This window comes from Phalaenopsis equestris, unplaced genomic scaffold, assembly GCF_001263595.1.
Source record: "Phalaenopsis equestris unplaced genomic scaffold, ASM126359v1 Scaffold000302, whole genome shotgun sequence".
In the NCBI taxonomy this organism is placed as follows: Eukaryota; Viridiplantae; Streptophyta; class Magnoliopsida; order Asparagales; family Orchidaceae; genus Phalaenopsis; species Phalaenopsis equestris.
The window spans coordinates 433037-457588 of record NW_018164744.1 but is presented as its reverse complement, the minus strand read 5'-3'; the positions used below and the strand labels follow the sequence as shown (position 1 = coordinate 457588).

The window sequence follows — 24552 nt, the reverse complement described above, 5'->3', positions numbered from 1 at the left end:
CCTAAATTTTGATTATTATATATATATATATATATATATATATATATATATAACATTTTATTATCATAATGGCATCATAACAAATATGCATGAAAAAATGCATTTTACTTTTAAAAATTAATACTAATAGTATTTTTGATATGATATAAATGATTTGAATGCTATACTAGTAAATATTAAAGTTTAGGCTTTAGATACGTAAATACATAAGAATAGTGTGGCATATATGTAAATCCTCATAAAAATATATATAGATTGTATGGCCTAAAGTCTATTGATTGGGATCAGAGCGGGTACTAGATATGAAGAGAGAAAGCTCGTCGTGTCGATTAGATAGTTCGGCTAGATCAATTTGACTGATCTACTTAATCAGGGAGTTTTGATCAATAGCTCGCCTATGATGATCAATGCACATATGCTCGACGAGACTGAGGCAGCTTGATAACTCACTAAGAAAGCTCAGCTCACCTCATGACCGAATTGGCGGAGCTATCCATGATATCACCTCACCCATATGGAAAGTTGATCAACAAAGGTATTACAAGCATATTAGCTTGAGAAAATATGTTTATAAAGAACAATTATCCATGGAGAGGAACCAGAACAATAGTAATTATAACAAACATATAATAAGAAGACGAGTTCTAAACCGAGGATCTCTTAATATTCAAGTGTAAGAAGTACTTGATAACACATAGGCAGACCCCTGATAAATAGGGGTGATCACTATAATGCAAGGTAAGAACTCCTAGATATTTAAAAAACCTTCCTTCAAGTATTTCCTTGGTGGTGTGGATTCATAGACAAATCAGGATTTAATATCCTGAAAGAGTATAATAAGAGTGGATAATGTCATACATAAGAAAAAGAATCACACAAGAAGCAAAGCGAAGCAAAATCACTAGTAATATAGATTGTACCAAAGAATTTGTGATATAACAAATCAACAAATTGAAAGAGTAGATGATGATACTAATAAGAGAAACACTAGAATAAGTGCCAAGTTGATTACTCTCTTCTTCTCCAGAATTAGCAATGCGTCGAAGAAGGGCACTCAACACTAACAAAAGAAGGACCTCAACCCCCACTCTAGTGCACGAAGATAATACGTATCATCTCGACAAAGTTGGTTCAGCCCCCTCATGGTATAAAGAAAAATAAGACGAACTGAAACACCAAGATGATATCAACTGAAGAATATGTTTTCTAGAGAGATCTCCGAGACAGAAGCCCAAGAGAGATTTAAGATTATATCCTTAAAATATCATAAGATTCAATTTGACCCTCTGACCGCATCACTTTATTTGAATCAATGGCCTATCTGCTTCGATTAAATGACTCTCTGGAGTGTTGTTTATTTTTCATGACTCTAAAAGGAGTTAGCACTTAGGTGGTTCGACAGTTTATGCTAGAAGTGATCACTTATGTAAAGTTTAAGTGCATATTTGTTACACAATGTGCTAACTTGCAATAACACAATTTGATAGCTTAAAGAAGTCGCAAAAGATTTCACACGCTCCCTTGCAAATTTGTTAGGACCTAAGGGAATCCCTGTAGGCCTTTATCACTCATTTCCAAAAGGAGTTGCTAGAGGTTACAAACCTTGAACCTGCAACGCATGCGACGCTCTCGCAGGGTTTGAGAGAAGACCTCACCGTGCAAAAACTTTATATAATTTGTTGTAGCAGACCAACAACCACATTTCTGGAGATGAGTTCAGCTCTGAGCACAACACCTTTAGTGCAAGACGCCAAGAACCGTGTTCACCAAAAAGGAGTTTTAGTCAGGTCGACAGAGAAAGAAGTCGCCCTGTAGAGGCTGTGATGAGACCAAATCTCAAGATCGTGCCAACCTCATTCTTTCAAGAAAGAGCACATTTACAAGAGCGTTGAAGATATCCAATGGAAGGGTAAATTCAATATAAGGAGAGTTGGATTCATCACTGAGTGGAGGAGGTCGCCGCCATTAGTCCTTCAAATACCTGCACAAACTCCATTAAAAATTTCAATGGTTGAGATTAAGGAGGCTATCCAGAAGGTGTTTTTTCGAAAATTAATGACAATGAAGGTTGAGGGTCATCTGCGTGACTTGCAAAGATATTGTGTGTACCATCATGATCATTATCATAACACTAAGGAATGCATGTCTACATGTAATCTAATTGAAAAATTGATTTATGGTTAAAAAATTAAAAGAATTAATTACATCATAGGTGATTACCAAGAGACAAGAAAAGGCACGTGCCAACGAAACCCAACACAAACCATTTAAAGCTCAGGCAATCCACATAGCGAACATATTACCGACCATTCTTGGTGGGGAATAGACTAGATGCCTCTCATAAATCTTTGTTCGAGTTCATATTGACGGTACTCTGTTACTTATTGCCTCTAATATCGAGGATCTGCCCGCCAAGGTGAACCTATACAATGATGCAATCATGACCAACATGTTGATTTTGAACTACCAATCCGACAACATTCTCATAGACACGAGAAGCTCCTTAAACATTCCCGTGAAAAAGTGTGATAAAATGGACTTAGGACGTTCATACCCGGTCTCAACCTCTAGACCATTATTCAACTTCTCATGAGAGAAAAAAGAAGCTATGAGAGTTATCACTACTAACTACTCAAGGAAAAAAGAATAAGTAATTTATTGTAATGAGCAACTTCGCTATAGCCGACTTTCCAATAACTTACAACACAATCTTGAGCCACCCCCTTTTCAACACCTTCAAAGTTATCATTTCAACATATCACATTGTTGTCAAGTTCCCAAGCAATGGAGAGGTGATAACTTCACAGAGAGACATGGAACAATACTGCACCTACGATATGTAAGTGGTAGACAAAATGCTTGAGGAGATACTGCAACTCAACACATAAAGTGGTTTAGAGACAAATGAAGCTATACAATAAATTGTAGCTGTCAAGGGAGAAACAACTAAAATGCTCCGACATATTACTATTTTTGATGTTGGGCAAAGGGATGAATTGATTGTTGTCCTCTAAGAATACCAAGACGTGTTTACCTAGTCAATTAAACAAATGTCAGAAGTTGCAGCGACATCATATGTCATAGGATCAACATGAATTCAAGAGCTCGATCTGTGAAGTAGAAGATGAGACCCATCGACAATCCTCAGGCATAACCCATTCAACGAGAAGCATAGAAGCTATTGGATGTAGGGTATAACAAAGAAGTCCAATATTTAAACAAGATCGAGAATGTGATAATAGTGTCGAAGTTCGACAATAAATGAATGATATGTGTTGACTTCACGAACTTCAATTCAGTCTGCTCCAAAGATAGCTATATTTTTACCATGAATTGATGCACTAGTAAATAAGTCATGAGCTTTCTATATGCTTTTTTCAAATATCATCAAATCAAGATACATCCAGCTTACAATGAGATGACTGCATTTATCACAAAAAATATATTATTACAATGTAATGCATTTTGGGTTTAAGTCTATTGGTGTCACTTACCAACGAATGATGGATGTGATCTTTAATAAACAAAAGGAAATAAAAATATTAAAATTTATGTCAATATAGTGCTGCTTAAAAATAAATTACTAGACCAACATATTGAGACTTTCAAAACCTTAAGAAAGTTTAATATAAAATTAAACTTTGCTTAAGAGCACAGTTAAAAAATTCTCAGGACGCCTACTCACTCAAGAATGTATCAAAACAAATCGGGAGAAAATAAAAGTTATCCTAGAAATGCATCACCTTGAAGCAACAAGGAGTTACAAATATCAATTGGCCGAATTGGAGGCTTCAAGTCGTTACCTTTCCAAACCCAGAGAGAAATGCTCGGCTTTCTTCAAAGTTTTAAGGAGTGAAAAGCACTTTACTTAAATTAAAGAGTGTAAACAAGGCTTCACTCAAATAAAGGGTTTCTTGTGGCCTTTACCACTGTCACATAGTATGAGGTTAGGTGAGAATTTATTATATGCCGGAGTAAGCTCAGAAGTCATTAGTTTTGTACATATTTGCAAGAAGACTTAAAAAGCAATTTCCAGTGTATCATGTCAGTAAGATCTTAAGAGGAGTTGAACTCTCAAGTACCCAATTATGTAAAAATTAACTCTTATTTTAATTAATTTAGTAAAAAAATTCTGCCCATATTTCCAGGCACATACAATACAATAAGTGATGCATAATCCCTTTGAAGCCGGTACTCACCAAAGCTCAACATTCAGGCCGGCTTTAGAAGTAAACAGTAGAGTTGAGCAAACTTAATATCTCCTACGCGCCACAAATAACTGCTACATCACAATCTGTAGCAAACTTCCTAGTCGATTTTTTCAAGCACAATGACAAACAAGCCATGACCATAGATAAAGAAGCACTGTGGACACTAAGTGGATCATCTAGTTGTCAAGCGGCTGGTCTCGGTGTAGTACTCAAACCCAACTAGTTTTTCCTCAGACCATTCAATACAGATGAATTTTGAGACAACTAATAATCAAATCAATTATGAAGTCATCATGTTTGCCCAGGGAATAAGTGTGAAGCGCCAACCAGACAAACAATCAGTATGAAGCAAGTGAAGAGTTGATGGTGAAGTATCTCCTCAATGTTAAGATATAAATCAAAAAGTTTAAATTCTCCAAATTGAACACTTACACACGAAACAGATTGTGAAGTATCTCCTCAATGTTCTCTTGCAATTTTCTTGGCAGTAGTGGATGCAAGAGGAGCTGTGCTGCTCACGATGTGAGCAGAAGCATAGGGTTTCAGGTAGGCGGCGGAGCATCTATTGCTGCTGTGTGTTCGGGTTTGGGAAGAAGATTGGGATGGGGAATCTGTTTGTGGAATGCAGAAGAGGGAATAGAGAGCGGACAAGTTCGGCGCTGAAGCGCCTGTTAAGCATTCACTCTAGACAACAAAATTTAGGGGCATTTACATACATACCACCTAATTCTTAAGTATTTACATATCAAACATGTAAATTTTGCTTTTCTACATTTATATCACCAAATTCTTTGGTATTACATCTAATATACCAATGTTTAACTTCTAAAAGGTGAAAAGGAAATACAAATTTTCATCCATAAATAAGATGACATACAAAAATTAAAATTTAAATGGTAGCTATATGAATACAAATGAATTGAATGGTATGCACGTAAATCTTTCCAAAAAATTATGGAATCCAGAGCAACTTCTCTGTGCCATTTGTGCCAATTTACGTATCACCCATGCCAATATGTCTCCTGCAACTCTAAATAAAAAAAGAAAACGAAAATTTACATACATAGCACCCAATTTTGATGCAATTACATATCGCACACCAAAATTTTGATTTTTACTTCTTAAGCACCTTTTCCTATGTATGAAAAGGTGTATTACATAAATTCACCTTTTCATATATAGGAAAAAGTGCTTTAATTGTAAAAATTAGATTTTGGGGGTGAGATATATGAATGCATAGCACCCGTCATTTTTTTTTATTGCATATTATATACTATAAGACTTGAAAGATATTTAAACTGGTGATACTTTCTAGCTTAAGAACATGTTTTATATAAAAAGAAGCGCAATTACATACAAATCACCCGAAACTTCCTATTTATAAATCAACCACTCTCTTTCATCTGATTTTTGAGAATATCAAAATTCATGGTAAAACCCCAATCCATATTTTTTCATTTTTATCAAATTGTTAATAGGTTGATAGTGGCACGCAAAAATATATTATTATTGTAGTTCAAAAAAATCACCTGCGTGATTAATTTGAAAATACCAATATTTCAGGTGATCTCCATGTAATTATCCCAAAAAGAAAAGAAAAGCAATGGTACTCAAAAGAAGACTCTGAACCATCTTATATAGATACCTCGTGTACTTCTATGTCCATAAATTTCCTTGTGAATACCAACATGATTCTAAATTTCAATTTTTTTGCATGCTAAACTGTTCTTATTAAACCTGAATCCATAAATCATGGCGTTGATTCCTAAAATTCTGCCATCATGAGATAGATTTCATCTGTAAATTCTCCCTAAAAGCATCCATTACAATTCCATGCAGCTGTCCAAGCCTATAAAAGCCGAAGAAGGATATAAGAATGGCCTCGTTGATGAGATCGCTCCTCCTGCACAATTGCTTACAGTAGCAAGACGTTGGGCATTAGATATTGCTCAAGGACAGAAAGCTTGGACAAAATCGCTTCATCGAACTGACAAACTTAGTGCGCTTTATGAGACAAGTCAGAAACTGTATGCTTCTCGGAAGGATGCTGAAAGAACTGGTTCAAATATGCCGCAGAACCAAGCATGCCTTGACGCCATTGCAGAGGGCATAGTTCATGGGGGATATACCGGACTTCTGAAAGTAAGGAACTGAGTATTTTCTTCAATTTCTTGATGTGCATGAAACAAGTAAACAATGGCGGCTAGAAGTCTTATTTCATGAAAAAATATATTACATGCGGACAGAATATAGGTGAATTTATTCTAAGCAATTCCACCACAATAATACCAATCCGCACATGCAGATATCACGCGTAATATTCCCTCCCTTTCATGAAGCCAAAAGAAAGGCAGGAAGATTTACATGCACAGCACTCAATTTCTCTGTGTTTACATATCTAACACCTAAACTTCAACTTTTTACATAACTACCATATTATGGGTGTACGAGAAGTTGTATTTCTCTGTTTAGAAGTTTAAATGGTGGTATTTTTTATGTGATATGAAAGATTTGGTGCTATAAATATAAAAAATTAAGGATTTGGTGTTAGTTATGTAAATACCTAGAAATTGGGTGGTATCTATGAAAATTCCAATAGAATATGTTAGAAGCGTATTACTGATTCTGCACAAAAGTTCACAATTTCAAGTAGCTTTATATTTTTCTTCAGCAACTGATAAGCTCAAGTGAATTTAATTTTCAGGAGTCAAGACTTATTAAGGAATTGGTGTTATCTACTACTTCCAAAAGTCTTGTCCATGTATTTTCTGCGCTGCGGGCAACTTCTAAGGTACTTCTTTGTGCGCCTTTAATAAAAATAAATAAAATAAAAAAATGCTGTATTTTTTCACTGTACCACCTATTTTGCATTAGACAAAACAGAGAGTATAGTTTATTTTCCTTTTCTTTTTCATTCATTCTGATAGACTTTTGGTAGCGCCAATATGTTTCAGGGTCTGTTTGATACAGCATTCTGTTTATTTTGCATTTTAGACCACCAACATGGTTCTGCTTGGGAACTGATTTCCTATCATTTTCTAGAAATTTATGTGGTGAGAAGCTGTTTTGTTTTTAACCTCGCCTGTTAAAGTGCTATGGTGGCTGTAAGAAAATTACTGTCTGATTTTTTTGAAAAAATTTATATTTATAATTTCGATCGTAGCTTTATAAAAAGTTACTGATTTCCTATCATTTTCTAGAAATTTATGTGGTGGGAAGCTGTTTTGTTTTTAACCTCGCCTATTAAAGTGTTATGGTGGCCGTAAGAAAATTACTGTCTGATTTTTTTTAAAAATATATATTTATAATTTCGATCGTAGCTTTCTAAAAAGTTGATTTTTGCATCATAACTTTACAACCACATTTTTAAAAAGCTGCAGCCACTCCAAACAGGCCCTTAACCTACCAGATAAACAATTTAATAGAAAAGTATCAAACTGCACTCCCCAATCTATCTTCTCTTTAGTTTAGTGGGCAGATTTCAGTTTTTAAAAAGAGAGGAATTGCGAGAAAAATTACTGCAATATGTTTTCTAGGCAGTAATTATCTATATAAGATAGAAAATGATTGATTTTGGCTGATTTAAGTTCAGCGTCCAAGTCAAAAAAAAAAAAAAAAAGATTTCACACACACATATGTATATATATATACATATATATGTATATACATATATATATATATATATGTATATATGTATATATATATATATATATATAAGATAAATGAAGTGAAGATCGAGATGTTAGATTTGTACAAATATGATTGCCTAAATTTGTACTTCGGTCGATATGCTTTTGCTTTTCTCTAATTCTATGTTATGGAAAGGTACCTAAGCTCACTGGTGTTGGACTCATTCCTAGATCCATTAGAAAAGTTGCTATTATTGGTGGCGGTTTAATGGGATCTGGTATAGCTACAGCTCTTATTTTAAGTGATATCCAAGTTGTTCTCAAAGAAAGAGACCCCGCTTTTCGTGGACTAAAATCTGTAGAAGGTATGAATTTAGTTTCCATTCTAATTGTTTCATTAAGAATAATTATCTACGCTAGCATATATATATATATACATACACGTATAGTTTACATTCCTTCTATCGTATTTCTAAACATGTATGATCATTGACAAACGAAAGAAGTAAATAGCAAAGAGATTAAATGAAAAGTTGCTATTAAAATTTACATAATTCGACCTTAGTCTACATCTGTTGAGGAGATCCACTAGCAATAAGTCAAATAAGCAAAGAAATCAAACGAAGAAGAAAACTTATTCATGCAAAAGCGATGATTAGGACAGAAACCTATGACAATAGTAAACGTGGGCTTTGAAAACTCACGCCCTCTCTTACGAGAGAGTTAGTTTCGATTCAAATTTTCAAAAAAATATTAGATTTTATATAAGACAATTCCGACATGTTTCACTTTCATTTTGTAAGAACTTTAAGATTTTGTTGCGTATTTCCCATAAGTGTAAGTCTTAGTGATTAATTAGCCCTCTCAGTGACGAGAAATAATGTTTGATTAACTAGTCCTTATAAGTTATCTTGAATTATCACGAATCTTATCTATTTAGTCAAAGGAGTTAGTTAAGTTATAGCCTGATCGAAGGTTCCTTGTCAACGAATGTAAGTTGTTCTAAGAGAACTTTGTAGACTTGGATTGATATTTGTCGAAGGAGATAATTTCAAAAGAAATCTTCGTGTCCTATCAAGTTCACTTCTATAATTCACCATTCAAGGGATTTATAGTTATTGTAGGCTCTAACCATGAATATAAGTTAATGATGTCATCTCATGGCAAACTATATTGAAGGGTCACGGTTATTATCGTTACATTTTACAATATCATTTGACTATAAAATCACAAGAGCAGGGGACAAATGCCATATTTTTATGGTGTAAAATTTTTTAGAGTGATCATAAATGTGAGCCTGATATGATATTTAATTTTTATAATATTAAGTTTAAATTTATCACCCTTAGCAAATCATTGTAGGAGATGAATGAATTTTTGCATTAAGCTTCAAGTGTTATATTTTTTTAATGCTCTTATATTTTGTATTTTTAGAGTTTTTTGTATATCCTAACTTAAAATTAAATAATTTTTTGTCTGAATTTAGAGGTATTTTAAAAGTTAAAATTCCCTCGGTTGACATTTTTATGAACATGACCATCACCAAGGCATTTAAATAATTTCATTTTTTTCACATTGGACTTTGTCAACTTCGCATACTTATTCATAAGGATTAAATTCGTAATTTCATGTGGATTGAAACTGTTGGAAAAACTATCGTGTTACAAATCGTGTCAACTTTTCCTTTATATATTGATGAACTAGTTCCTAGAACTTATGATTATTTTAGTAGTCTTTAAACTGAGACTTTATATTTCGAAAGAAAAATTTCTTTATAAATCATCTTAACCCTTATTGTAAGCATAAAAACAAAAAAAAATTGGTGAAACTTACAAATATTCAATGTCTACTATAAAACCATTCTTGTGTTGTATATGATTGAGAGTATGATTTTAAACATTATTTTTTAATACAAACCTTTAAAGCATGAACATGAACATGGAGACACAGACACAACATGACACGATATGATGACGACATAATTAAAAAAATAAGACAAGATACGCCATTGATAAGTTTTTATATTTAATTAATTATTAATATAAAAAATAGTTATTTTCATTATTCTTCATTAAAAATATCACAACACAAATTATGCAAAAATAAAATTTAACTTCATAAATTTAATTTATATAATAAAACCTCATATTAACAAAAACTAGTTTTTAAAATTAGATATAATATGTTTCAAAAGAGTTCATCTAACTTATAATCCAACTTATTTACTAAAATTTAAAAAATCTTACGATTACAAAAAGAGAATTACTAATGCTCGCCTTCAACCAATATTAGATGTACTTTCGATGCTCGATTTTGATGAATGTTAGAGGAAGCTTCAACATGACAAAATATGGGATGGTTTCGACTATGAATTATAATTAAGGTCATGCATTTATTTATAATTTTCTAGTTCCCGTGTCTCATTTTCTCAAAATAGCGTTAAGCTCGTTATAGTGGAGCGGACTCCATGTTCAAAATATCTGCAATTCCCATATAAATAGTTTTGGGTGGTGCAAAATTTAGATGAACATATAAATATCAAGAATGCTCTAAACTTTAAAGCATTCAAGTAAAGTTTATCGACCCTAGGAATATTGAGTCTCCATTATAGTTTGTTGAACGAGGTAAATTTTTTAATTAAGTTCATAAAAAGTTGATATCCAAACAGGTGTCTCTTTATGATTGCTCTCAAATATCTCATGCTAATAAATATTTGCACTTGTTCTTTGATTATATAATTTTCGTGCCATGGTTTGACCAGGACCTTCTAATTAGGCGGTTCATCACAAAATAGCACTATTAAATTATGATTTTGGCTAAAGCTTACAAGTTCTCCAATGACCTAAAAATTCCTTGATAAATGAAGTAAATCATAAAGTGCACTAGATGGGACACAGCCTTTTGTTGGCTAAGGTCAACATAAAATTGACCTTTTAAACAAACCACCACTCCAGGTCTAAAATATCCTCTTGGATAACACAACTCGTAACTATTGATAAAGTTCTTTAGTTAGTTTGGGTAAGTTATCTTTATTAACTAACTAAACTAAGATATCTTTAAATCATTAGTTTTTTATGAGATTCATCACCATTACCACAACATTTGCTCTAAATCAAGTGTGATAGGTTTCTTCCTTTTAAAATCAAATCATTGTTGTTATAAGTTATGAGTTAAGTCGCGCCAAGCAACAAGGCCTTAATTAAAAATTGCTCTCATCAATTTTTTAGGTAATTAAACATAGTGGTTTGCACATATACAATACTTGAGAACAAATCTTAAAGCCCTCGCAAAATAATGATGGAATTTTTTTATTTCATCTTATTGGAACATTTAATATGGTTCTGAAAATTTTACCCAAAATTACAAACCCTTTCAAAAGAGCCAATGTGAATTTTTGGAGCTCATAATCAAGTGTATACAAATTCAATTATGAGTGAACAATCAATTCATGGCAACACTTTCAAATGCATTAATTACTTGATATCTTGGTCAAATATCGCATAAAGTAGACTTGTAGGGGTCTTTGGGAACTTAGAATACTTAACTTGGAGAGGAGACACAGAGGAGCTCTAGTTTTTTCACAAGATTGAGACAGGGATGAAAGTTATTACAACACCTTCCCAAGGATAAACATATGATCAATGCTTGCAGGATATCATATGAATCCAACTTTGTGATTTGGACACTTTCGAAATTGTCATTGATACATTGATATGCATGCTTATTCCATCTTGGGATGTATATTCGTACATATTATAACTAGATAAAGAGAAGATTACATCAAGGGCATTTATTAAGAAATTTTAGACCAAAAAGAAAAAAACAACTAGGCAGAAAAAATACAAGATCAAATTTAGACATTTAGTTTGAAATCTAGTAAAAATAAGAGAGAATTAGTATATTTTCCTCCAATATATACTCTTTCTGACATAAAAATTAGAATTGTTTATATACTAGAGATCAAGTCAGTATTTTGAATATTCCAATAAAAATTAGAAACCAGTTGTGATAAATAATCATTATTTTGTTTGCCAACAGGAAGAGGTTGATGTAATTCAAAAGCTTGCAAAGTTTTCACAATGATAAATTAACAGTTAATGAGATAATCGCCACCAAAGAGCTAGTTGGAAAATGAAGATCATATTCAATCTCTGAAAGAGAATTTGAATTTGGCACCAAGTTTTGGGAACATACCTGAATAGAAGGAGGGATCGTTAACCAAAGACTTTGTAGGATCAATATGAACATCAGGTAAAAGGTGTTGCAACTCAAATTAAGGATTTGTCAGCTTGGGATGAGCCATAAAGCACTAATATAATTTATATCTAAAAACATGGCTAGATTAACAGTATAAAAGATTATTTTAAAATTCGGCCTTTTACCAGTATCTACAAAATGGAGGCACAATCCGTATCTCTTTATGAAAGAGAGTAATAACATCCAAACGCACCAAGACTCTAGCCTCAAAGGGTATAGTAAAATAAGCTATTGCAACATTTATTTGCGGAGCTTTCTCAAGAATAAAAGTCAAGAAAAATAAGATAGATTGGTTGAAATAATGCAAAGAAAATCATGAAAATGAGATTTAAACCGATGTAACAGATGGCTCCACAAAGCAGGCAAAATGAGAGACCATTTTAATGTGGTCATTGGGAGGCCATTGAAATAGTGCAAACGTGGAGAGAAGAATTTGATATAATTTGTATCTAAAAAAAACCTTTTAAGATGACATACTGAAGATCAATAAACCCAATGAAATAATCACCAATCAGTTGTAAATCGGTCAAGAATTGTAAATTTCCTCCACTCTACGGTGACCATACAAAATTTCTCAATAATTGCAAGCATTGAGAGGCCTCGTAAACATAAAATTTTTCTCATCCAAAAGCGAAGAGTAAGTTTACGTTGAAAGGAAATACTTTTTATACTGAATAGCCTCTAACTTCTGATGAAAGAAAAGCAAAAAAATATTCAGTGATGAGTAAAATTTTACGAAATTTAAACAATGAATAACATTTGCAAATTTGTGTGGAGGGTGTGACGGAGGAATCTCAACCAACAGAGAAGAATGAAAGAGGACTAGCCTTAGAAACATCTTGCGTCATAAGGGAAGGAGAGACTAAAATGGGTGGTCAACTAAATCTATAGGAGAATTCATTGCACAAGTCAGGATACGAGGAAATTTTGATAAAGAAAAGAAGTGCAGGAAATCTCCTAATAGAATTCAACATAAGAGATTAACCATGAACACAATCGCAAATACCAGATAAAGAGGGAAATCTTATTGCTCGCAAGAATGAAGAGAGCAACATGATTGAGAGCAGTCATGGAAGCCACAGGGCTTGAGTTGAGAGCCACAATATGTTGACCCCATGAGATGGCATCAAAATTATCGATAGCCAACTAATCGTTCGAGAACATGTGCGGGTAACCTCGTGGGACCAGACTACACATGGGAGTGATAGCCGATTGTCTAAGGTCTAAGAGATTGTAATTGATCTCTCTTTTCCCATTATTGTATGCCCTCTTAGATCTAAGTTTTTTTAGATGGATTGAAGTCTTCGAGATACACGCTAGAGGAAATTATAGAAATTTGAGAATAGAGAAGGATACTCTCATGGATAGGAAAAAGATTATAAATACATATTACAAGACCCAAATAAAAAGAAAGACATAAAATTCAGAAGTAGACCAACTAGGAAATACATAAATATGAAAACAAAAAATAAATGAAAGAAATAAAATCCAATAATAATTGCAGCAGTAATTAGCCTAATAATTAATATTACCACTCAAGTTGTCCATCATGTTCAACTTGGATTTAAAGTCGTCAAATGATGGCCGAGGAAGATTCTTGGTAAAGATATCTGTTAATTGACCATTGGGCGGGACAAATGGAATACAAATCTCAACGAGCTTCTCCTTGATGTGTCTGTCAATCTCTATATGCTTGGAGTGATCATGCTGGACCGGATTATATGCAATGCTAATGACAAACTTATTATCACAGAAGAGTTGGAGAGGAGTAGAGACCGACATACATAATTCACAGAGCATTATGTGACCAAAGAGTTTTGTGGATACCCAAGGACATAGAGTGAAACTCGACTTCAGCACTGCTCTGAGCCACAACCAACTGTTTTTTTTCCATGTGACAAAATTTCCCCACATGAATGAGCAATATCCTTAGGTAGATCTTCAATAATAGATAGACCAGACCAAATCCATGTCTGTATAAATAGCAATAGCATAGAGGTGTGGCGTGGAAAACACAAACCTAAAACCGGTGTGCATTTTAAGCAGTGAAGGATCTTGTGGACAACTCGGGGATGGTGCTCATAATGCATGAATTAACTCATAATACCCACTACATGGCAAATATCGGGTCGAGTATGAGCGTGGTAGATGAGTGTCCCCACGTGTTGGTAGTGAGTCATGTTCATCAGAGACATACTGTGAACATCAGCTAACTTCTCATTGGGATCCTTTAGAATCGCCACTGGTTTGCAAAGTAAAAAGTCTTTCTCTGTCAATAAGTCAACCTTTATTTCAAATGAAGTAGCAAACATGTCTTTCTGAGACTCCAATGCTGGTAGATCATCACCTGTGAGTACAATATCGTCCACATATACAATAAGAATAACAATTCGGCCACTGGAGAAATGACGAAAGAAAAGAGTATGATCTAATTGAGCCTGAGAAAATCCATGACCCATTGTCACTTTTGTGCATTTATCTAACTAGACTCTTAGATATTGCTCAAGTTTGTAGAGAAACGTTTGCAATCGACACACTTGCCCCCAGAAAAAAATTGGAGTCAAAACCTGGAGGGAGGCACATGTACACATCCTCTTTGAGATCCCCATTTAGTAAGTCATTCTTGACATCAAGCTGGAGCAAGGGCCAATCTAAATTCACAGCAAGGGATAGCAAGGCTCGAATGGTGTTTAATTTAATAACTGGAGCAAGTGTCTCCTCATAATTAATTTCGTTTGTTTGTGAGTAGTCTTTGGCGACCAACTGTGTCTTGTTGTGTTCAAATGATCCATCGAAGTTAAACTTAGTGCTAAAATCTAGCAGCACCCCATTGTTTCCTTATCTAGAGGAAGATCCACAACATCCCACATATGATTCCGCTGAAGAGCATTCATCTCATCCATGACTGCAGCTCTCTAGAAGAGGTCTGCTAATGTTGCCTCAATAGTGGATGGGAGGTGACGATCCGTTAAGGCAGTAGCAAGCACTTTATAGGTCGGCGATACACTGTGGAGAGGGATATATTTGGTTATGGAATAAAGAGAGCTTGTTTGATCACATACCTCAACAGAAGAACTCACCTCCTCATCCGGAGTATGGCTAGTGCTAGAGATGTCGCCCAGAGTAGGTTTCAGATAATAAAGAGGTAGTGGAATCTAGAGTAGGAACATTGCGACAATGCGCCAAGTACATGGAGGGTGGGAGGAGGTTCTGGTTGTCTGGTAGGTGGCGGATCTAAAGGAACAAATGACTCTTTTGATATGGTGGTTGGAGAAATATCTACAAGAGTCGGATAAGGAACAGTGTCCAAGAAATCTAACTCCCCCTCACATGAGGCAGTGATGTGATCCACCTTAAAATTACTTATTTTTTTATGCACATTTTATACTAAATTTTTTAGGATATTATACTTTAATGAAATGTATTTTTATATTTTTGATTGCAGGTGCAAGAAAAAAAAAATTTAAGAGTAAAAATGTGTAAAAATACATAAAAAAAGAGCAAAAATAGGCTAAACTAAATAAAATTGCAAACCAGTTGAACCGGCGCCTAGGCGTCAGGATCTGGCGCCTAAGCGCCACGGTTATTTTTTAGAAAATTCATTGAATGAGACCGAATTTTGAAAAGAAGTCTGAAGCAACCCTTTGTCATTTTTGAAGCTCTATAAATATGATTAATTCCAAGAAGTTAGGGTGTTCGGATATATAGAGTCACATAGTGTGTGAGTGTGTTAAATGTGTGAGTAGTTTTTTTTTGTGAGTCTTTGTTATTTTTGTCTGAAGTTTGTGAGTCCTGTAAGTGTTATTGGAGTCAGAGAAGTCAGAGAACTTCAAAAGAGTGCTTGGAGAATCATTCAAGATAAGTATTCGTATCTTTGTTTTTAAGTTTTGTACTTTAGATTTGAGTTTTATAAATATGTTTTGTTTTGTTATTCCCAAGAGTTTTAAGTAGTTTTCTCTCTTTCTCCTTGCACCATGTGATTTTAATTTTGTTTAGAACTTTTTTTATTCTTAAAAATTATGATATTTTTATCAGATTTTCATTTACTTTACAAATTGGTCAATTGTGTTTTTAAAATTTGCTGAGGAAACTTATAGACCCGAAATATAGACCCGAAAGAGCTAAGATTTATTAACTTGTAAGTATCACATTTTATCTTGGAAATAGCAGTAGCGATCGTCCGAAGGGAGGTGCAAATAGATAGGGAGATAAAATTTGATAGGAGTAGAATTTATGTTTCTAAAGTGACAGGCTAGATTTTTTCATCAGTTTGATCTAGAGATTGAAACTAAGGGTCACTGGTAGGTCTTATAGAGAGGACACAGTGGGTAATCTAAGAGTGAGAGACTAAAACCTACCCAGCAATACTATACATGCCGACACCAACTTTAGATTCGTCAACGCTCTTTGCACAATCGAAAGCAGTAAAGATTAGGTATGTTCATATTTGTCACAATAGCACATTTAAGCTTCGAAACAATTTTGAAATCCTACACTGATTATGAATTATTGGCAAGGAGAAAGTTTCTTTTTATATATTATCTAAAACCTTTACATTTACTTTTACTTGTATTTTGTAGAAATTAGTAAACTTAATTTTCATCTTTAGATAGTTACTGCAGTCTTAAGTAAAGTTTTCATAAAATTAAAATTCTTGTATTTCATTTTCATTGATTTGCGAGTTTTCTTAAAGTTAAAATTCTTGTATTTTATTTTCATTGATTTGCATTTTACGTGTTACTGTGGGATCAATACTGAGGTTTTTAAAGAAAATCTTATATTACTTGAAACGATGTGTATGCCCCTAGTGAGAAAACTATTTCTTTAAATTTTATCATATTACACTGTTCTTAGTAGCCGCAAAATATAATTTGGGTTAAATTTTTGAATTATTAAAAAATATAAATATCTGCGTAATTGCGGGTCGGGTCATGATGGGAAAGTAAGGGACATTTTCAAAGAAGGCGCATAGGCACTCACATAGAGTTTATTTGTGATAGGATCAAGAAACCAATAGCTTTTTTGAGTGGCAGAGTATCCCAGGAACACACATTTTATTGACCTTGGATCAAGTTTACTATAAGTAGGTGCAGTGTTTGAACAAAGCCATGCACCCGAAAATTTTGGGACCAGGGGTGATGAAGAACCGATTGAACATGACATCAAGATGACTAATGAAGTTCTGAAGTTGTGAATTTTTACAGGGACTCTATTGATGAGATAAGTGACAGTAAGCACGGCATCATTCTAAAAATTTTTCGAAAGATTAGATTTACAAATGATGGAACGAACCACTTCAAGAATGTGTCATTTTTTTCTCTCGGTCACCTCATTTTGTTAAGTATTTGTACATGAGTTATGATGGAGGATGCCCTCACCAAGAATTCATCTAATATAGAGCCAAAAAATTTACTGTCATTGTGAGTTCGAAAGACTTAAATTGACGTTTTTAATTATGTCAAGATGGAGTGAAAGTTTTTGAATGTGACTAGAAGCTTGAGATTTTTCTTTTAAGATATAGATTCACGTCATTTGAGTGTGATCATCAATCAATGTAATGATCCACCATTTATTTGTGTAGCTGGGAGTGAGAGAGAGTCCTTATAAGTCACTGTGAATAAGTGAAAACGCAGTAAAAGCGTGTAGGAGTGGCATAGATATGAAACACGTTGTTTAGCTAATTGACAAATCTCACATTTGAAGCTAGCAAATTTTTTATTAGTAGACATCGACGAATACAATTGTTTTAAATATTGAAAACTCTGATGACCTAAACGATAATATAACAACATAATAGGACATTCAGTGAATCTAAAAAAATTGCAACTATTGAAAGACATGTCCTTGTCTTCGTGTCTTTCTCTAGAAAAAAGTAGAGCCCAACTACCCTCTTAACAATTCCAATCATCCCCCCAAACGATGATCCTGAAAGAAACAAAAATCAGGGGAGAAATGAGCAACACAATCAATGTCACGTGTCAATTTATTAACAGATAAAATGTTACACTTCAGCAAAGGTACATGTAACACATATTCCAGATTTAGACCGGCTATTAATACAACCAACCCTTTATCAGCGATAAAATTACATGAGTTATTAGCAATTTTAACTGTATATTTCCCGGAGCATGGATAATATGTTGAGAAAGCTTAAGAGAATCTAGTCATATGGTCCACGACACCTGAATCAATGATTTATCTACTAGAAGAGACAAAAGTGGTGAGCGTCATAGAAATGGTACCTTGACTGATGTGGGAGGTAGATGGGCAGGAAGAGAGTTGATTGGTTCCAAGCAGGTTGATTAATTGCTCCATCTGACTCTTAAGAGAGTCAGATGATTTTGGAGCATTCTGAGCCGGAGTTAGTTGCGCCGTAATAAATTCTGATGTCATAGGGAAACCCTTAACAGAGGAGAATTTCGCTGAAGATTTGTATGACGGTTTACCATAGAGTTTCCAACACTTATCACGAGTATGGTTGGATTTGTGACAGTAGTCACAAGTGGAGCCAGTGGCTCAAAATGGCATGGATGAGTGTTGAGTACTGTTAGTGACCAAAGCATATGATTTGATTAAAATGGAAGTGACGAGCATGAAAAGTTTCCGACTCTCTTCCTGTCAAATCTCTCTGAATGCAACGCGAGCGGACAACAGGGGATCCAGGCTAAGAATATGGCCTCACACTTTATCAAGATCTTTGTTAAGGCCCGTCAAAAATTGGATTATGAAATTGGATCATGCGATCTTTTTCTACAATTTTTCGAAAGAGGGAGCTCTGCTGAAGAGTCCTATGTATAGTCATAATGGAGATCGCATGCCATCCACAAGGCCACCAAATCATTATAGTGCTGGTTCATGCTCCTTGATCCTTGTTTCGTCTCGTGAATCTTCTTCGAAACCTCATAAAGTCGGTTGGAGTTCCCTACATCCAAGTGGGTATCCTGAACTGCAGTCCATAGGGCACTTGCAGAAGGAAGAAACATATACGAGTGGCCAATCGTAGTCTCCAAAGAGTTAATCAGCCACGACGTTACCATAAAATTATCCACTTCTCATGCTCCATATGTCGGGTCAGTTTTCAAAGGTTCACAAATCATGACTATAAGATAGTCGAATTTACCGCGTCCATTGACAAACATGAACACAGCTTGGGACTATTGGAGAAAATTTGAACCATCAGTTTATGGATGGTGATTAAGAAGTTCATGTGGTTTTCCGGTCTTTCAATTTGCGGAGGGATTAAGGTCGTTGTTGATCCTCCGGTGGACTCAATTACCTCGTCAAAAGGAGGCTCAGCGGTGGAGTTCGTCATGATTCCGACTAAGTTGAAGATGAGGTTGGGATTCTGAGACATCAAAGGGTTCCTACTGCAGGTCAGCAACTGAACCATCAGGAAACTTGTAGGAAATCAACATGAAAACGGCAAAAAATTGCTGGAAATATGCAGAGAGACCTGCAGGGCAGAAGAAGGGGTCGGCGGCTAGAGAGAAGTGATGAAAACCTGCCTGAAGGATGGGCGGCAAAGGTGAGGTATCGGAAAAAAACTGTAGGAAAGGAGGGGCGGCAAAATCTGTAAGGAACCTGCCGGAAATATGCAAGGAAACCTGTCGGATAGCGACAGGTTAGATCCTATAGATGCCACGGCGGCGACTAGAGCTGGATCCTAGGCTCCAATATCATGTAGAAATTTGAGAATAGAGTAGGATACTTTCATTGATAAGAAAAGTGTTATAAATACATATTACAAGACCCAAATAAAAGTAAAGACAAAAATTCAAAAATAGATCAACTAGGAAATATATAAATATGAAAAAGGAAAATAAATGAAGCAAATAATTGCGACAGTAATTAGCCTAATAATTAGGCTAATTATTGTAATTGAAATCATGGTGAGGTAATCTCTACACGACTCGCTAGTGTGGGTGTGTGTGTGTGTGTGTGTGTGTGTGTGTGTGTGTGTGTGTGTGTGTGTAGAGAATTGGGAAAGGGCTGGTGGGTGCTCATGTTTTGTACACCAAACTTATGACTTTTGTTTGTCTTGAGCATCAGATCATGTCTCGATTCCCATGAATGTAGACTTATTGAAGCCAAACAACATAAATCTTGGTGCCATGTGTATATTTTTGCTTTTTTATTCATCCTTGTAGCACATTGCTCTTCATCCTCACGACAATTTCACATTTAGTGACCTGGTTCTCTCATTATAACAAAATATACAGATTTTGCCTTTTCTTCATAGCTGATAAGTGCTAAATATTTCAAGTTTTCTTTGTCAGTTTAATAATTTTTCCTTGAGCTTCATTTCAGCAAACCTTAAAGGACTCGTTAAGAAAGGACCACTAACACAGAAGAAAATGAACAAGGCTCTGTCACTTCTCAAAGTTGTTCTGGATTACTCAGATTTTAACAATGTCGATATGGTTATAGAGGTAAATTGGAGTGCTGTCCAGCGACAGTTTGGCCTTCTTTGAAATTGTTCTATCGTTCATATAATCATTCTTAAAGTGATTTCCTGATAGCATCACAATATTTTCTCTTAGGCTGTCATTGAGAACACACCTCTAAAACAGACCATTTTTAATGAAGTTGAGAAGTTGTGTCCTCCACACTGCATTCTGGCAACAACAACATCTACTATCGATTTAAATATTGTTGGCAAGAACACAAATTCTCCAGATCGCATAATTGGAGCACATTTCTTCAGGTCAGTTTTCTTGGCATAATTTCAATGTCGCAGTACTTGAACATTCTAAGCATATTATGTAAAGCAATGTCAATTAGCATCACAAACAAAGAAAAAAATAGTTAGTGTCAGATACATAATTATTAGCGAAAATGCCATATTTTAAAGCTGAAATCACAAAGCTTCGCATAATAGAAATATGCCAAAAAGAAATAATCTCTTTCGGTATCTCCGGGATAAAATTGTGCCAGGCAGTTTCTCACCGAACAGAATATTGTGTGAGGGTAATACTGTTAAAAATTTATATAACATTAATATATGGTGTTATTAAATATATAATCTATGTACGTTAATATATGTGTAATAATACATGGTTAGCCTTTTTATTTATTTATTTGCTTCATTTAAAACTATTTTTTGAGTCAACTTCAAATCAATGAGACTTAACTCGAATTGAAATCATTTTGAGTTGTCTCACATAGACATAAAATGATTAAAATTTCAAGTTGAGTTTAAGCCGAACATTTACTGTCTATTTTGAATTCAGGTTGAGCCTAACTCACTTGAACTTGACTTGATATCACCCCTATGTGAGGAGCACCTACTTTATTTGACACGACCAAAACAATTTCAATCATGTGCCTAATTAAACAGTGGGAGATGTGACATCAAGTTCGATGCTCCTTCCACAAAAGTTTGTTAGCAAATCCTAACACAAACTCTCCCTCATACCTCAGCCAAAACAAATACATATGGACAAAAAGAAGTTTTTCAAATCCTCATATTATTTTTTCAGGAAATGAAATAAGTTAAAAGAAATGTACATTTTCTTTGTTAAGAAAAAATGTTCCTAGCGTTGCTTTTTTTTTGTTTTTGTTTAAATGTCTTATTAACTTTGAGTATTTACCTTCTAAGATTAAGTAATTATTCGTCATAGCCTAACAAAAATATATCACGATATTCTAATATAAAATTTTTCCCACATTAACCATTTATGTAAACAGGAAATGGCCTGGTGCAATGCTTCTTAAATCCCATTCATCACATGCGGCTCCAAACAAATAATATTGAATCAAAATCCTATTGCTGTAATTTTTTAAGAGCAGTGATTCATAATCAAAGATTTAAACATTTCTCATTAGGTAAACTAGCAATGGAATTTTCATATTAATTCCTTATATTTTACATCAAAAACCTCTCCTACTACAATGTGCATGAAACATAGAACAGCGAATCAGGATCCTAAGGTTTCTGTATAATCAAAATGCAGCCCTGCTCATGTGATGCCTCTGCTGGAAATTGTTTGGACAGAAAAGACATCTCCACAAGTAATTCTTGATCTCATGACCATAGGAAAGATAATGAAAAAAGTGCCCATTGTGGTAAAAAACTGTACCGGTTTCGCCATAAATCGCACCTTCTTTCCATATCACCATGCATCGGCATTATTGGTTCAACAATGCGGAGTCGACCCTTACAGAATCGATAGAGCCATCACAAAATTTGGCATGCCAATGGGTCCTTTCCAGTAAGTTTTTCTAATAATGACACTTTTTAACTTCTATATGTATATGAAGTAATGAGATATTGAGTATTGTTAACTTAATATGAAGATATGGTTTACTTATTGGATGATTTGCATACATAACACTCAATTCCTGCGTATTTGCATATCTAACAGCAAAACTTCAATTTTTAAATACATGTCACCTTACCTATGCATGCAAAGGTGTATTTCACTTTTAAAAAGTAAAAAACGGTGGTATTTTTTTAAGTGATATACAAGATTTGGATGGAATAGATGTAAAAAATAAAATTCAGGTTTTAGATATGTAAATGCATAGGAATTAGGTGCAATGTATGTAAATGCCCCTTATTTATTTGGTCCTACTTGCCTAAAATCACTCTCTTCTATATGCTTAATGTGCTTTGCTACCTCTGTAGACTAGCTGATCTGGTTGGTTATGGTGTGGCTTTGGCGGCTAATGCAATCTATTCCGTAGCTTTCAAAGGACGAACTTTTGAAGATAATCTTCTGGAAATAATGATTCGAGATGGTCGAAATGGTCCGGAAGCAAAGCTATCAAATTAATTAAGATTTTGAACCTTTCTGCTTTTTTTCTTGTATTGTGGTATTAACTATTTGGTTTTGTGGAATGTACTCATTGGCAGGAAAAGGAAATGGGAGGGGCTTCTACCTATACCGAAAGGGAAGCAAACCAAAGCCTGATCCTTCTTTGCAAGCCCTCATTGATGAATCCAGAAAGCATTCAAATTTAAAACCCAGTGGAAAGGTTTCGCCTGCTAAAGCTCCCTTGCTTTTCTGCAAGCCATGTAGTGATTTAAATTTTAAGTTTTTTATTTTTATTTTTATTTTATTTTATTGTGGGTTAGTCTATAAGCATCAGTGATGAGGAGATCGTGGAGATGATATTTTTTCCAGCTGTAAATGAGGCATGCAGAGTAATTGATGAAGGAGTTGTTGTTCGACCATCTGATATAGATGTTGCAACAATCCTAGGAATGGGTTTTCCAAGATATAGGTCAGTTTATTTTTTCTTGCTTCCTACTCTTACTCCCTTCTTCAGTATTCATTCTTTTACTTGATGGGAACATAACCTTTGCCATCTGCTTGAATGGCATCACGCAATGCCGCATGACCTATAAATTACTATTTTTTTTTCTATGCCTATATAATTAGTCTATTAATGAGGTGTTAACTTGAGGACAATCATATAAAAGTTTTTTTTTTTTTACTTTGCTTTTAGGATTTACGTGGTAATTTGAAAGAAGTTTCATGACACATTGATTCGCACATGATACTCGTGCGCAATAATATCCTCCAGCAGGCCATGCTACGCTTTAAATGGAGCATTTTAAAAAGTTCAAATCTAATTTTCCCACTTTCCACTTATTATAGGATATTATTTCAAATATAATGTAAATAAATTTTTTTTCGATAAATCAATCTTCCTTGCTCAAAGAAATAGTGGTTCTAGTTGTTTGTCAAGACTCATTTTTCTCTAAATTGCATAAGAAAATATGCATGAAGAACAAGACACTTATATTCTCTCAAAAAATCAGCATGGGATGACACCTATAACTTACATACAAGGCACATGCATACTCACACTCAGACTCACATCATGAATATGCTCTTAACAGGTATATGGGTGGCACATATATATCTACATGTAATACACACATGCCGACGCATGTGCTACATGCGTGTGCACGAGTGCTACGTGCACATGTGCATGCATATATGAGATGTAGTTACCTCTTCTCATAAGGTTGATCAATCTCCTCCTAATTTATTTTTCTCCTACCATCTTATGTGGTCTTAAAACTCAATTTCTCATCCATTTCATATGTAACAAAAAAATTGGGGATAACACATTATAGTATTTCAAGGGTAATATTTTATAGATAGCTTTTATGTTTTCCCGTGTAATTTAACATTCAAAACTATCAAAATCATTACAAACTTGTCCATGACATTAATTTAATCTTGATGAAAATTAATGGTTTTGAACATATTTTACAAATTTATTGCATCAATTTATAATTAAAAAAAGAATGTAAAATTAAAAAAAACATCAAATATCTTTAAAATCAGGAAAGTTAATCAGCATATGCGTGCATACATGCACATGTTCGTGCACGTGCATAGACATAGATAGGTAGACTTTTCTATTCTAGAAGGAGATTATTCATTCTCCTACTCTTATATTTTTTCATTGTTATGATATTCAAAAGTATGACAAAAAAA

General features: G+C 34.3%; 2 protein-coding genes and 1 long non-coding RNA gene across 5 annotated transcripts in view; 2 read left to right on the top strand and 1 right to left on the bottom strand.

Annotated features, from left to right (window-relative positions):
- Nucleotides 1–4945, bottom strand: part of LOC110025560 — an 8538-nt gene extending 3593 nt beyond the window's left edge. For both annotated transcript variants that reach the window (XR_002294130.1, XR_002294129.1), the window contains exons 1-2: nucleotides 4644–4945; nucleotides 1603–1981 (exon numbers count right to left, since the gene is read on the bottom strand). This is a non-coding gene — a long non-coding RNA (uncharacterized LOC110025560). The remainder of the gene's footprint in view (nucleotides 1–1602; nucleotides 1982–4643) is intronic.
- LOC110025557 (peroxisomal fatty acid beta-oxidation multifunctional protein-like) overlaps nucleotides 1–24217 on the top strand; it is a 51249-nt gene extending 27032 nt beyond the window's left edge. Inside the window, exons 8-16 of one of the 2 annotated variants that reach the window (XM_020726110.1) lie at nucleotides 6051–6353; nucleotides 6916–7002; nucleotides 8037–8205; nucleotides 20405–20526; nucleotides 20638–20801; nucleotides 22051–22308; nucleotides 22725–22846; nucleotides 22953–23074; nucleotides 23175–24217. In XM_020726110.1, the coding sequence (XP_020581769.1) occupies nucleotides 6051–6353; nucleotides 6916–7002; nucleotides 8037–8205; nucleotides 20405–20526; nucleotides 20638–20801; nucleotides 22051–22308; nucleotides 22725–22846; nucleotides 22953–23074; nucleotides 23175–23387 (1560 nt within the window). In that variant the 3' untranslated portion in view covers nucleotides 23388–24217. The remainder of the gene's footprint in view (nucleotides 1–6050; nucleotides 6354–6915; nucleotides 7003–8036; nucleotides 8206–20404; nucleotides 20527–20637; nucleotides 20802–22050; nucleotides 22309–22724; nucleotides 22847–22952; nucleotides 23075–23174) is intronic. The other variant, XM_020726111.1, reaches the window with a different exon arrangement.
- Nucleotides 8164–24552, top strand: part of LOC110025559 (peroxisomal fatty acid beta-oxidation multifunctional protein-like) — a gene marked incomplete in the record, with an annotated part of 39689 nt that continues 23300 nt past the window's right edge. Inside the window, 1 exon segment of the mRNA XM_020726112.1 lies at nucleotides 8164–8169.